This window comes from Armigeres subalbatus, chromosome 1 (assembly GCF_024139115.2).
Source record: "Armigeres subalbatus isolate Guangzhou_Male chromosome 1, GZ_Asu_2, whole genome shotgun sequence".
NCBI lineage: Eukaryota > Metazoa > Arthropoda > Insecta > Diptera > Culicidae > Armigeres > Armigeres subalbatus.
Window position 1 is genome coordinate 290,986,690 of NC_085139.1, and position 14,777 is coordinate 291,001,466.

Sequence of the window (14,777 nt, forward strand, 5' to 3'; positions counted from 1 at the left end):
GAGGCCCGGAGGCCTCCTTTCAAGAGGCCCGGAGGCCTCCTTTCAAGAGGCCCGGAGGCCTCCTTTCAAGAGGCCCGGAGGCCTCCTTTCAAGAGGCCCGGAGGCCTCCTTTCAAGAGGCCCGGAGGCCTCCTTTCAAGAGGCCCGGAGGCCTCCTTTCAAGAGGCCCGGAGGCCTCCTTTCAAGAGGCCCAGAGGCCTCCTTTCAAGAGGCCCGGAGGCCTCCTTTCAAGAGGCCCGGAGGCCTCCTTTCAAGAGGCCCGGAGGCCTCCTTTCAAGAGGCCCGGAGGCCTCCTTTCAAGAGGCCCGGAGGCCTCCTTTCAAGAGGCCCGGAGGCCTCCTTTCAAGAGGCCCGGAGGCCTCCTTTCAAGAGGCCCGGAGGCCCCCCTTCAAGAGGCCCGGAGGCCTCCTTTCAAGAGGCCCGGAGGCCTCCTTTCAAGAGGCCCGGAGGCCTCCTTTCAAGAGGCCCGGAGGCCTCCTTTCAAGAGGCCCGGAGGCCTCCTTTCAAGAGGCCGCCTTTCAAGAGGCCCGGAGGCCTCCTTTCAAGAGGCCCGGAGGCCTCCTTTCAAGAGGCCCGGAGGCCTCCTTTCAAGAGGCCCGGAGGCCTCCTTTCAAGAGGCCCGGAGGCCTCCTTTCAAGAGGCCCGGAGGCCTCCTTTCAAGAGGCCCGGAGGCCTCCTTTCAAGAGGCCCGGAGGCCTCCTTTCAAGAGGCCCGGAGGCCTCCTTTCAAGAGGCCCGGAGGCCCCTTTTCAAGAGGCCCCCTTTCAAGAGGCCCGGAGGCCCCCTTTCAAGAGGCCCGGAGGCCCCCTTTCAAGAGGCCCGGAGGCCCCCTTTCAAGAGGCTCCGAAACCTCCTTTCAAGAGGCCCAGAAGCCTTCTTAAAGAGGCCCGGAGGCTTCCTTTCAAGAGACCCGGAGGCTTATTTTCAAGAGGAAGGAGGCTTCCTTTCAAGAGGCCTCCTTTCTAGAGGCCCGGAAGCCTCCTTTGAAGAGGCACGGAACCCTTCTTTCAAGAGGCCCGGAAGCCTCCTTTCAAGAGGCCCCGAAACCTCCTTTCAAGAGGCCCGAGGCCTCCTTTCAAAAGGCCCGGAAGCCTCCTTTCAAGAGGCCAGGCCTCCTTTCAAGAGCCCTGGAGGCCTGCTTTCAAGAGCCCCTGGAGGCCTCCTTTCAAGAGGTCCGGAAGCCTCCTTTCAAGAGGCCCGGTGGACTCCTTTCAAGAGGGCCCGGTGGCCCTTTACAAGAGGCCCGGTGGCCTCCTTTCGAGAGGCCCGGTGGCCTCCTTTCAACAGGCGCGGAGGCCTCCTTTCAAGAGGCAAGGCGGCCTCCTTTATAGCGGCCCGGAGGCCTCCTTTCAAGAGGCCCGGAGGCCTCCTTTCAAGAGGCCCGGAGGCCTCCTTTCAAGAGGCCGGAGGCCTTCTTTCAAGAGGCTCGGAGGCCTCCTTTCAAGAGGCCCGGAGGCCTCCTTTCAAGAGGCCCGAGGCCTCCTTTCAAGAGGCCCGAGGCCTCCTTTCAAGAGGCCCAGGCCTCCTTTCAAGAGGCCCGGAAGCCTCCTTTCAAGAGGCCCGAAGCCTCCTTTCAAGAGGCCCGGAAGCCTCCTTTCAAGAGGCCCGGAAGCCTCCTTTCAAGAGGCCCAGGAAGCCTCCTTCAAGAGGCCAGAAGCCTCCTTTCAAGAGGCCAGGAAGCCTCCTTTCAAGAGGCCCGGAAGCCTCCTTTCAAGAGGCCCGGAAGCCTCCTTTCAAGAGGCCCGGAAGCCTCCTTTCAAGAGACCAGGAAGCTCCTTTCAAGAGGCCCGGAAGCCTCCTTCAAGAGGGCCTGGAAGCCTCCTTTCAAGAGGCCAGGAAGCCTCCTTTCAAGAGGCCCGGAAGCCCTCCTTTCAAGAGGCCCGGAAGCCTCTTTCAAGAGGCCCGGAAGCCTCCTTTCAAGAGGCCCGGAAGCCTCCTTTCAAGAGGGCCGAAAGCCTCCTTTCAAGAGGCCCTGAAAGCCTCCTTTCAAGAGGCCCGGAAAGCCTCCTTTCACGAGGCCCTGGAAGCCTCCTTTCAAGAGGCCCGGAAGCCTCCTTTCAAGAGGCCCGAAAGCCTCCTTTCAAGAGAAGCCTCCTTTCAAGAGGCCCGGAAGCCTCCTTTCAAGAGGCCCTGAAGCCTCCTTTCAAGAGGCCCGGAAGCCTCCTTCAAGAGGCCAGGCCTCCTTTCAAGAGGCCAAGCCTCCTTTCAAGAGGCCCGGAAGAAGCCTCCTTTCAAGAGGCCAGAAGCCTCCTTTCAAGAGGCCCGGAAGAAGCCTCCTTTCAAGAGGCCCGGAAGCCCTTCAAGAGGCCCTGGAAGCCTCCTTCAAGAGGCGAAGCCTCCTTTCAAGAGGCCCGGAAGCCTCCTTTCAAGAGGCCCGGAAGCCTCCTTTCAAGAGGGGCCAGAAGCCCCCTTTCAAGAGGGCCCGGAAGCCCCTTTTCAAGAGGGCCCGGAAGCCTTCTTTCAAGAGGCCCGGAAGCCTCCTTTCAAGAGGCCCGAAGCCTCCTTTCAAGAGGCCCGGAAGCCTCCTTTCAAGAGGCCCGGAAGCCTCCTTTCAAGAGGCCGAAGCCTCCTTTCAAGAGGCCCGGAAGCCTCCTTTCAAGAGGCCTGAAGCCTCCTTTCAAGAGGCCCGGAAGCCTCCTTTCAAGAGGCCCGGAAGCCTCCTTTCAAGAGGCCCGGAAGCCTCCTTTCAAGAGGCCCGGAAGCCTCCTTTCAAGAGGCTCGGAAGCCTCTTTTTAAGAGGCCCGGAAATAAGTAACAGGGAAGAAGGACAGAAGCAAGAAGAATGAAGTTGGAACAAGGAATAAGGAAGAATAAAGTTGGAAGAAGGAATAGGGAGAAGGAAAAAAAAAATGAAGCAGACAGTTGGAAGACCGAAGAAGGAAGAAGAAAAATGGAAGAATGAAGAAGGAAAAAGGCAGAAGGAAGAAAGAATGAAAAAGAAGGAAAAAGGAAGAAAGAAGGAAAAAAGGAAGAAAGAAGAATAAAGATGAAAGAAGAAAACAGGAAAAAAGAAAGACGGATGGAGGAACAAGGAGGAAGGTAGAAGATGAAAAAATGAAGAAGATAGAAGTAAGACGGAAAAAGGAATAAAGAAGGAAGAAGATTGAAGAAAGAGGAAGGAACAAAAAAAGTAAGATGGAAGAAGGAAGTACAAAGAATGTAGAGGGTAGAAAGAAAATATTTGAGGTTATGGCTTAGTACTATAGTCTTAGTTAACTTAGTTAACTTAATTAACTCCTTGATAAAGGTACAATATATGTAACCGAAATGTCGGATAAAAACGTAAAACCCGTTTTTGAGCATAAGAAGACTGAAAGCCATAACCTCAAATATCACCATCATAGTCGATCTCTCCTAGAAAGGTAGAAAGAAAGAAAAAAGAAGAAGGGAAAAGGTAAAAAAAAGAAGGAAAAAGGAAGAATGTAGACGGAAAGAAGAATAAAGAAAGAAGAAGGAAGAAAAAGCAAGACATGTGAATATTTCTCTTAAAATCTGTTTCTCACAACTTTTCAGTCATTCGAGTTGCAGCCTTATGTAAGAATTTTACTTTTTCAGTCTTTCGTGTTTTAGATTTTATAAGGTCTGTGAGTCTGGAATTGACACCACGATATCTTGCCTATTAGACAGAAGCGTTAGCTACTCCCTCAGCTTTTTGGTGTTAGACTTAAGGACAAGCCTCCCAAAATAAAAAAAATCACTCGCATTTTCAAGGGCACCCCACTCAATACGGAAGCAATGCACAACTGTCATGGTTGTTATTTAAGATTTGCTGCGTTGCAACTTGCGTGAAATAAAGTAAAATATTGTTGTGCGTTGTTTTCGTTTTGAGTGGGGTGCCCTTGAAAACGCAAATTTGTTTTGGATTCCGGAAGGCTGAATAGATGAATAAAACACAAAATGATTGAAATCCAGCAAATAGGTGATTCGGAGTGAATATTCCTATGAGAATCTATATTTTCTAAGACACAACTCAGTGGAAAACAGATTTCTGACAAAAGTTTTTAAGGTCCGAGACAAGTATAGGATTCCATGGAAACAGGAAGAAAGTTATTTGATTAAAACATCGAGCTTATTTTCTTAAAACTACAAATCTTGATTTCCGGAATATAACACTCATAACCAACCATTTGCGGCTGCGTCACCGGTTGTAGCAGAGTTTTCTAATCTTCTGAAACCGTGGATCCAGTATGCAAGAACGCATATATCGTTCTATTCTGAATCACAAATAAAACTCAATTACGGAATACTTACTTCGGTTTCTCCAATGGATCCGGTTCGTTCCGCCCATAACCGGCCGGGTTCTTCTCCGCCTCGTCCTTCGTCAACAGATGAATTTCGGCCTCCACCTTGCCCGTCAGTTCCATCTCATCGTTTTCCTTCTTGATGAAGAACGGCCACCACCCGCGAACCCTTTTCTGCTTGAAGATGTTCACCGTCGGCACATTGTCGGTCTTGAGCATATCCAGCGTGCATAGTTTGGAAGATTTGGCACCCCTCGGGAAACGATTCAGATTCAACGAAATCGCTCCCAGGAAGTCATCGGCCGAAAAATGATCCGCATCCCACACCTGGAGTTCTAATCGGGCCGGGATTTTGACCTCCGTTTCGTCCCAGCTGAAGAGGGACTCCTTCCTGGAGAGGACGATTCGCTCTTCAGCCGCCAAGTACTCGAATGGATAGATGAAGCGCCAGTTGAAGTTACCTTCACCGGTGAGGGATCGGTAGTGGATGTCCGTTGCTTGAATGTCCTGCGGACCTTTGAGCCAACTGTAAAAAAAAACTACATAAGAATTTGTTTCTGAGTATGATAGCGAACTTACCCTTTCACATAGATGTCAGACATTTTCTCACCGGTGAAGAACGCATCATCTTCCAAGACTACGTCGTCTGTGTTCCAGATGACCACTCGTAGCTCGTACGATTTGGGTTTCCGTGGAGATATGTCGACGGGTGGTCCTGGTAAAGGCATATCCATTGGAAACATATCGACCCACATCTCCAGTTTTCCCTGTTCGATGCCTGGTTTGTCACAGCTGTACAACGATCTAGACTCAATGTGTTCGGGAACGATCTACGAGCGATTTTTGATGTAATATTTAAAATATCACTAGATTTAGAAGATTGATACGAACCTTGCAACCAACCCTAGGCACCTCGTCCCACCGATGTAGAACGGCAAGTGCCAAGTGCTCGTCCCGGAATTTGCAAGTCGTTGGTTGATTCCACGTCTGGATCTCTTCGTTGCTGAACGTGAAGCAATACCTTCCGATCGTGACCCGATCCTGCTGGTACTGTGGAGGCTCTAGCTTGTTCTCTTTACACAGTTTGGTTAGAATCTGCGTTGGCTTCATTGGATCGCGCCACTGGTTGTACCCGGTGCTGCAAAAGATAAATCATGAGCTGAAGAAACTTTAAAATTTCATTGTCAGCGATTACGTACTCCTCATATCGAGCGGCGATTCCGCACATCGCACGGTGCTTGCTGTAGAATCGGTTCTCCAGGTCGATCTTCGTTTCTCCAATCAGGTCGTCCGATCCCACCAGGTCCCAGTCGTAGATCTGCACCGTTAGCATCGAGTCCTGTGGGAAGGTTGCCTCAATTTCGAAACACTTTCCAAACACCGGGTTCAACTGCTTGCTGACGTAGTTCTCTTTGTCCGATACCCGTTTGCCGCCCAGCTGAAGCACTACGTACGGGTCGGCCTTACCGTTCAAATCCATGGGATGTAGGTCGGTAGCTTTGACGATGTAAACTCGAACCAGTACATGAATTGGGTCGTTTAGGGGGAGTGTGGGAGCAAAGGCAGGTTCCATACCCTTTTCAATCGGAAGCTTGTACACCTTGATAGCACCCTTGAAGAACCCAACTATTCGATTCTCGTCCTCTGTGCTGTCACCAGTTTTCTTCCCACGATACAGCGGGAAGGATAGAAGCCATTCCTTGAAGTTGTTGTACTCCGGAAGAGTTTCCAATTCAGTCGGATAGATGTGGCAGGTGGCAGTGTTCGGACTGGCTGTCTTCTTCGGGGTCGTCTTTGGACTGAGCTTGGACACCAGTTTCGATGTCTTGACACCTAGCTTTTTACCACCTTCAGTGGTCGGAATGTGGTTCTCTAAAGCTCGACAACCAGCCGAAGGTTTTGATGCTTCGATAAGTTTTTCGTACGATAGGAAATATTTGGTCCACCAGTCTTTGCTGGATTCGTCGTCGTCTTCCGCGTCAAAGGTGTCTTCATGTTCAAGTTTCCGTTTCGTTTTCTTACCTTTGGCTACCTTGCTTACGCAGGCGGCTCCGTATAGTGTGAGGTTATCGCCGGAGATTGATTTCATCATGGCACTGTCATGGGGCATGGTCGTATTGTTTCCTATCATATCTTTTTGCTTCGAGAGTACAATCTGGCCGTTTTGGTTTACGCGCCTTGTGTCGTCTTTCGGAGGTGCTCGATGCATGTATTTGTGAATGGATGTAATTTGGTGGGTTCCTACGAGGGTGTATCGGCCAAAGGATCTACAATCAACGGCACGAATCGTGATGGGTGGGGCGTATCGTTCCTCGACTGGCAGCTCCAGGTCGAAGAACTTGAGCATATTGGCAAAGTTCGGATTCTTCTTAGCGTTCTGGATTATGCTAGAGTTGAGTATTTTTCCGGAACATTCAATGTCTATTCGTGGCTTATCCACTGTCATGAAATGAACTCGCTTCAGATCCCGCAAACCCCAGAACAGGACTTCTATGCGGAACCTTGCCAGATTCGGCCGAACCTCTCTCGGAACTGGTAGGATCGTCATTGTGGCTGGTCCAGATTTATCAGTTCGGAACTCCGTTGCTATGTACTTCGGATCCGTCAGTCGTGGGATGTCGTCGGACCCTAATTCTAACATTTCAAATGCTGCTAGAAGCTCTCCAGCGTTGTCTAGTCCGCGTGTAATCTCAAACCATTCGAGCACCGGATTTGAATAGTGGTTATCTTTCAGCTTGATCCTTGGCTTCGCCAGTGCTCTTCCGATGAACTCAGATTTGCCAACTTTATCCTGATCATAAATATCTATCACAATCGTTGGGGGATCCTTCTTGATCTCTTCTTTCGCTCCATAGATCACAATGTCTTCGAACACTAATTGTTCGTCCCACGTCGGACTTAACGTTTCTTCGATCACCTGCGTGGTTCTGGCCAACTCGGTGATGTACACCGTCGCGTAAGGATCACTCAATCCAGAAGCATCCGACCCTATCAAAGATCTCGCCTGGTACACATGAGCCCGCAACTGGAATACATGCTTATCCACGTATCGCACATCCGTGGGGGCTGGCACATTCGGCTTGTCTGCATGCTTCAAATCATATGACAACTCATAGCCACGAGGCAATCCCGCGTAGAATGACTTCTTGTGCTTCAACACTCCCAACCAGAGGTAGATATGCAACTTCGCCCTCACTTGCCATCCGGCTGGACCCTCCGCTTGCTTTCCCGGCAACTTTAGGAAAATAGTCTGCACTTTCCCACAGAACACTCCCGTTTCCTCCTCCGTTGTGGAGTAGATCAAGTCCCTTGCACTTATTCTATGATACGCTACACGCTTCCCGTTGGCAATCATCCAGATGAACACATCCGGCAATGCATGCTGAGGATCGTCTATCAAGAACTTCAGTTTACCCAAATAGGAATGAGCCGTCTTGTAACGTTCCTTCATGGAACTTTTTGTCACCAAAGCCCGTAAGTTCCGTGACATATTTCCAATTGACTCAACCTCGCGCTGACAAAGCTTCATCCTTTCCTTGTCTAGTTTTGTTTTACCCGTTCCCGGCCCCACCAACGCCCCTTTCGTAATCTGAACGTACTTGTTACAACTGGTTGCGACCTCTTCCAGCACTGCCCGAAGCTTCACCTCCGACGTCGGGTCTTCATCCTCAATCAGCAGATTGGTCTCCACCAGTCCGATCTCCATCCGCTCGGTGATCTTCGCGATCATGTTGCTGTTGTACATCCGTCTCCTCAAGTCCGGGAAGGAACACCGCACGTCCATGCACGGTTTGTTGTCCCAGTACGGCAGAAAGAAGTGATTCTTGTCGTGGGAGATCGGTTTCGAGGCACTTGTTGTACTGCTGTACGAGGTTGTATCGACCGCTTCCAGCTCGTCATCGTCGCTCATGTTTGTGGCGCTTTCGTTGTGACCGTCCAGCGAGTTGCCGGCATTGCCCATGCTCAGTTCGAAGAAAACCGGCCGGTCGCAGACCTTCTTGTCGATCATCGATGCCTCCAGGACGGTACCGAATAGGAAGAAGTCGTCGTTCTTGCAGTACGATGACTCCGAAATCGGAAGGGTGGACTCCAGGTCGACTAACGAGTTGACAAGGATATGAGAAATTAGTTTCTATGTGATCCGTCTTTTAATAAACGAGGAAACAAGTTTAATGAAGAAATCGCCTAAGAAAAAAAATCTAAACAAACTTTTTTAAGATTCACTTCTAGTTTGATTATTGTTATCCTTATTCCCATTTCTCTTTTAAATTTTCAAAACTTATTTCTTGTAACTAATTACTCATAATTCATTTCTTATCTCTCAGCTCTCATTTTTCATTTATCATTTGCTATTTGTCATTGCCTAAATCTCTTTCTAATTTATTTTCTCATTTCGCATATCTCATATCTCATTTTACTTATCTCATATCTCATATCTCATCTCTTATTTCTCATATCTCATTTCTCATTTCTCAATTCGCATATCTCATATCTCATTTCCCATTTCTCATTCCTCATTTCTCTTTTCTAATTTTCTCATTACTCGTTTCTCATTGCTCATTTCTCATTTCTCATTTCTCATTTCTCATTTCTCGTATCTCATTTCTCATTTCTCATTTCTCATTTCTCATTTCTCTTTTTCTGTTTCTCATTTCTCATTTCTAGTTTCTCATTTCTCATTTCTCATTTCTTATTTCTCATCCCTCGTTTCTCATTTCTCATTCCTAGTTTCTCATTTTTCTTTTCTCATTTATTATTTCCCATTTGGATTGGATTGGATTGGATTTGGATTGGATTTGGATTGGATTTGGATTTGGATTTGGATAGATTGATTTGGATTGATTTGATTGATTTGGATTGATTTGGATTGATTTGGATTGATTTGATTGGATTTGGAATTGAATTGGATTTGGATTTGGATTGGATTTGGATATGAATCGGATTGGATTTGGATTGGAATTGGATTGGATTTGGATTGGATTTGGATTTGGATTTCGATTGGATTTGGATAGGAATTGGATTTGATTTGGATTTGGATCGGATTTGGATTGGATTTGGATATGATTTGGATTGGATTTGGATTGGATTTGGATTGGATTTGGATTGATTTGGATTGGATTTGGATTGGATTTGGATATGGTTTGGATTGGATTTGGATTGATTAGGATTGGATTTGGATTGGATTGGATTTGGATTGGATTTGGATTGGATTTGGAGTGGATTTGGATTGCATTTGGATTGGATTTGGATTGGATTTGGATTGGATTTGGATTGGATTTGGATTGAATTTGGATTGGATTTGGATTGGATTTGGATTGGATTTGGATTGGATTGATTGGTTTGGATTGGTTTGGATTGGTTTGGATTGGTTGATTTGATTGATTTGGATTGGTTTGGATTGGTTTGGATTGATTTGGATTGATTGATTGGTTTGGATTGGTTTGGATTGATGGATTGGATTGGTTTGGATTGGTTTGATTGGTTTGGATTGGTTTGGATTGGTTTGGATTGATTTGGATTGATTTGGTTTGGATTGGATTGGTTTGGATTGATTGATTTGGATTGGATTTGATTTGATTGGTTTGGATTGGTTTGGATTTGGATTTGGATTGGTTTGGATTGATTTGGATTGATTTGGATTGATTTGGATTGGTTTTTGATTGATTTGGATTGGATTTGGATTGATTTTGGATTGGATTTGGATTAGATTTGGATTGGATTTGGATTGGATTTGGATTGGATTTGGATTGGGTTTGGTTTGGATTTGGATTTGGATTGGATTTGGATTGGATTTGGATTGGATTTGGATTGGATTTGGATTTGGATTTGGATTTTGATTGGATTGGATTTGGATTGGATTGGATTTTGATTGGATTTGGATTTGATTTGGATTGGATTGGACTTGGATTGGAATGGATTGGATTTGGATTGGATTTGGATTGGACTGGATTTGGATTTGATTTGGATTGGATTTGGATTTGGATTTGGATTGGATTTGGATTGGATTTGGATTGGATTTGGATTGGATTTGGATTGGATTTGGATTGGTTTGGATTGATTTGGATTGATTTGGATTGATTTGATTGGATTTGGATTGGTTTGATTGGTTTGGATTGGATTTGGATTGATTTGGATTGATTTGGATTGGATTTGGATTGATTTGGATTGATTTGGATTGATTTGGATTGGATTTGGATTGATTTTGATTGGTTTGATTGATTTGATTGATTTGGATTGGATTTGGTTGGTTTGGATTGATTTGGATTGGATTTGATTGGATTTGGATTGATTTGGATTGATTTGGATTGGATTTGATTGGATTTGATTGATTTGGATTGATTTGGATTGATTTGGATTGGATTTGGATTGGTTTGGATTGGTTTGGATTGATTTTGATTGGATTGGATTTGATTTGGATTGGATTTGGATTGGATTTGGATTGATTTGATTGATTTGGATTGATTTGGATTGATTTGGTTGATTTGATTGGATTTGATTGGATTTGGATTGATTTGGATTGATTTGGATTGGATTTGGATTGGTTTGGATTGGTTTGGATTGGTTTGGATTGGATTTGGGTGGATTGGATTGGTTTGGATTGATTTGGATTGGATTTGGATTGGATTTGGATTGGATTTGGATTGGATTTGGATTGGATTTGGATTGGATTTGGATTGGATTTGGATTGGATTTGGATTGGATTTGGATTGGATTTGGATTGGATTTGAATTGGATTTGCATTGGATTTGGATTTAATTTGGATTGGATTTGGGTTGGATTTGGATTGGATTTGGATTTAATTTGGATTGGATTTGGGTTGGATTTGGATTGGATTTGGATTGGATTTGGAGTGGATTGAGATTGCATTTGGAATGGATTAAGATTTGGATTGGATTTGAATTCAATTTGAAATGGATTAAGATTGGATTTGGATTGGATTTGAATTGGATTTCAATTTTGGATTGGATTTGGATTTGATTTGGAGTGGATTAAGATTGGATTTGTAATGGATTAAGATTTGTATTGGATTTGGAATGGATTTGGATTGGATTGGATTTGAAGTGCTTTGAGATTGGATTTGGAATGGATTAAGATTGGATTTGGATTGGATTTGGAATGGATTAGGATTGGGTTTTGACTGGATTTGAATTGGATTTGGATTTGGAAAGCTTGGACACAGGACAACCATGCAAAAAATCAAATTTCCAAAGGATTCGCCAACATTTTTTTCGGTAGGATCTGCTTCAAAATAGTCTAAAGAACACTTGGTAGAGAATTTTTTTTCAATATCTCGGAAATCATAGTAAGTAACAAGTTAGCATCCAACTGCGCCTATTGTAGGAGCAATTTGAACTTTTTTCTTACTTTGGCCTTAAGACAAATTTAACATCGTTGAAAAACAAAAAGATTATATTTGGCTTGCTCTAAAACCCCCAAAAACTCACCATTCTTATCGGTAAACAGCTCCACATTATCCGTAATCTCCGTCCGAATCGCAATCAACAACCGTGCCCGGTAGCTCACCCCTTCGCCCAGTCCCGTATTCAGGTTCGAGTGCTGATCCAACAGGTTGTAGTCCCGCGTTGATCCATAAAGATGCACGAACGATGGCCCGTACGTAGGCAGGAAACCCTTCTCCCCGTCGTTGGAGATCTGCTTCAGATCGATGTAGTGCGTCCCGATGATCGAAGGCTTCATCGGGTCCGCATCCCGTAGCTGCACCTTGATCCGCTGGCACAGCGGCGGGAACATCTCCGTGAACACCAGCTGCTCGTTCCACACCGGACTGTAGGAGGCCTTCTTGACGGTGGTTTTACCCTATGGGGAAGTAAGGTCGTAAAAACTCGGATTATGACGAAGGATATCGCAAACTTACGGTCAATCCAGCGAAGGACACCTGGACGTACGGATTTACCAGGTCTTTGGCCTCTCCGGTGAACGCCCGTTTGACGTTTGCCATCAAAGAAGAGTTCATCCTGGGTAGACCGTCCGCACGGTAGATCTTCACGATGAACTTGGCCCGTTGCCGTTCGATGGGAACACCGTCCGGAAGAAGGAGGTTACTGGAATTGAAAGGTGGCGATGATAACTTTTATTGGAGAAAAATGAATGAAGCTCGTTGACAACTTACGCCTCGATATCATCTGGGTCCTTCTCGGACTTGGGAGGAACTTTTACCGTGTCGCCTTTGCCGATGATGCCGACATCACATTTGAGATACCCTTTCGGTCCAGACACGAAGTCCTCCGGATCAGTCAGTAGTGCCCATTTGTGATAGAATTGATGATCTAATTATTATACAAAAATAGGAAGTTAACTTGAGATCATAAAGAAATCCACAATACTAAAAGCCAGGCAGTTAAACAATTAGCGGATTATAACATCAATATAGGACCGGACGTCAATCAAAGAAGAACAAACGTGCTAATGAGAGCAATTAGTGCTTTATACTACTTCCGGATATTATGAGGGTCGGAATACATAAACTTAATCCAAGAGTGCCATGCAGCGTGTAACTAAGCGACGGTTTATTATGTAACCAATGGCAACGAGAAAACGTGACACAGCTCAGCGGAGTGCGAATGACATCGGGGTCACTATGACAGGCGCATAAATAAATGAATGTCGTTAGTTTTATTTCTCATTTTCCGCAGTTCCTGTGATGGGTTAACAGCACAGCACGTTGTATTGTTGTACTTGTGTCGACATTTTACTATGGGTAGTTCAATCCGGTACTACCAACAACCGAATGGAAGCTGTTGCTGCCTCAACAAGGAGGCAATAAAAAGCAACACGCACCCCACCGCGACTCCTACATTTCCCTTTTCCTGTTGCTATTCAGTAGACAAAACAACTATTGTCGCCCATTCGTGGTGCGTCCGGCAACGACCGACGGTCAAACGTACAGAATCTACATCTAATGGAGCGAAAACAGACCGCGTTGGAAAGCTTCTGATGAACGCAACAAGTGGGGAGCAAGGACTGCTGCGTTACAAGTTCATAGCTGTCAACAGCATAGCATTATTGTTGGTACGGGGACGTGAAAGAAAGCAGATGGGGAAGATAAATAGTTGACAACTTGATGGAAATAGTTGTCTATTTGTAGTTTTGCGGAACCAATCACAATAATTATGTCTAAGGATAAGACAGGATTTCTATAAATATTCTAGTGAGTTAGGCCAACATGACTTGAAGTTTGACATGATTGATATTTCAATTTCACGGACACCGTAAACCGGGAGAAAATTTATAAACCACGCTATGTTTAAAGGCAACTGTTATGCAAAGTGAATGCACCTCGGATGTTAAGCCGTTAGATCACAGTTTTTTATCTCTAGTTTAAGGATCTGTGTCGTTAAAATATTTCATCGGCGAAATTTTGACTTTTTTACTATTTAAGGTAATATTTATAACCTAAAAACCTTATCTGATTTTTTAAATTTTTTTGAAACAAGTTATATAAAATCCGACCATTAAATTTTCTTCCTGATGCTTTAAGGATTTCTATGGATAGCTTCCGTTGTTTGCTCCTTATACTTTTAAGGCCTCCCTGTGAGGCGCTCACAAAATTCAAGAACGCGGAATTTCAAAATAAGAAATGATGTCCAGACTTCAGATTTGTCTTGATGTTTTTTTTTTGCTACAGGGCCAAAAATTTGGTTGACCAATTCCACCAGCTAATGTAGCGCTGGAGGAGGGGTTTTGTCTAAAATTGTGTCATAGTCTCCTCCTTCCAGAAGATGATTATGAACAGAATTGAAATATAATCGAGCATCTTTCTTGACCTGTCCAGGGTTAAATACTGTCTCTATGGTAACAAGTGGACGGTGTGAGGTTGCTATTTTTTTTAATAGACACGTATGTGATATGCAGTTACAAAAGAATTCGCTATCGAAAAATGAAATTTATGTTCTGTGTCATCAGTATTTCTAGTATAACTTCTGCTACTTTCATCATATGAAAATTATTTTCATATGAAAATTATCCTTGAAGCGTCAGGAAAAAAATGTGGTGCCTGGATTTTATATAACTTGCTTCAAAAAAAAAATTAAAAAATCAGAATAGATTTTTAGGTTAAAAATATCCCCTTAAATAGTAAAAAAGTCAAATTGATGTTGAAATTGAAAATTGAAGTCGATGAAATATTTCCATCAACACAGATCCTTAAACTAGAGCTTGAGCTTGAGCTTGATTGACTGCTCGTAGTTGCTACTCCATTATGACCAGATCAGCTGTTCTTGCACAGGGAACCAACAGATGTTTGCTTGGGACTAGCACACATCTTCAATGTACAAGTACTGGTGATCTCATTTGTTAGGTCATACTGGCGCCTGCCACGTCAGAATGCAAGTCAATGTAGGGAAGGGGGAGGAAATGATGATGCAATCACTCGCCCACTGCAAGCCTCTGCACTTGCCACGAGTTCATGCGGAATTTGTTGGAATTTCTGGGTTAGGTTGGAGAGGCAGAGGTCCGTCTTGGTTAACGAGCTGCCAATGTGATAGATAGGAGAAGGTAACTGATGGAATTTCTAATTG

General features: G+C 45.0%; 1 protein-coding gene across 6 annotated transcripts in view; it reads right to left on the reverse strand.

Annotated features, from left to right (window-relative positions):
• LOC134207708 (otoferlin-like) overlaps window positions 1–14,777 on the reverse strand; it is a 385,951-nt gene that overhangs the window by 4,306 nt on the left and 366,868 nt on the right. For all 6 annotated transcript variants that reach the window (XM_062683524.1, XM_062683528.1, XM_062683523.1 and 3 more), the window contains exons 11-17: window positions 12,371–12,527; window positions 12,116–12,302; window positions 11,685–12,057; window positions 5,439–8,337; window positions 5,131–5,377; window positions 4,819–5,069; window positions 4,250–4,765 (exon numbers count right to left, since the gene is read on the reverse strand). In XM_062683524.1, coding sequence (XP_062539508.1) covers window positions 4,250–4,765; window positions 4,819–5,069; window positions 5,131–5,377; window positions 5,439–8,337; window positions 11,685–12,057; window positions 12,116–12,302; window positions 12,371–12,527 — 4,630 coding nt within the window. The remainder of the gene's footprint in view (window positions 1–4,249; window positions 4,766–4,818; window positions 5,070–5,130; window positions 5,378–5,438; window positions 8,338–11,684; window positions 12,058–12,115; window positions 12,303–12,370; window positions 12,528–14,777) is intronic.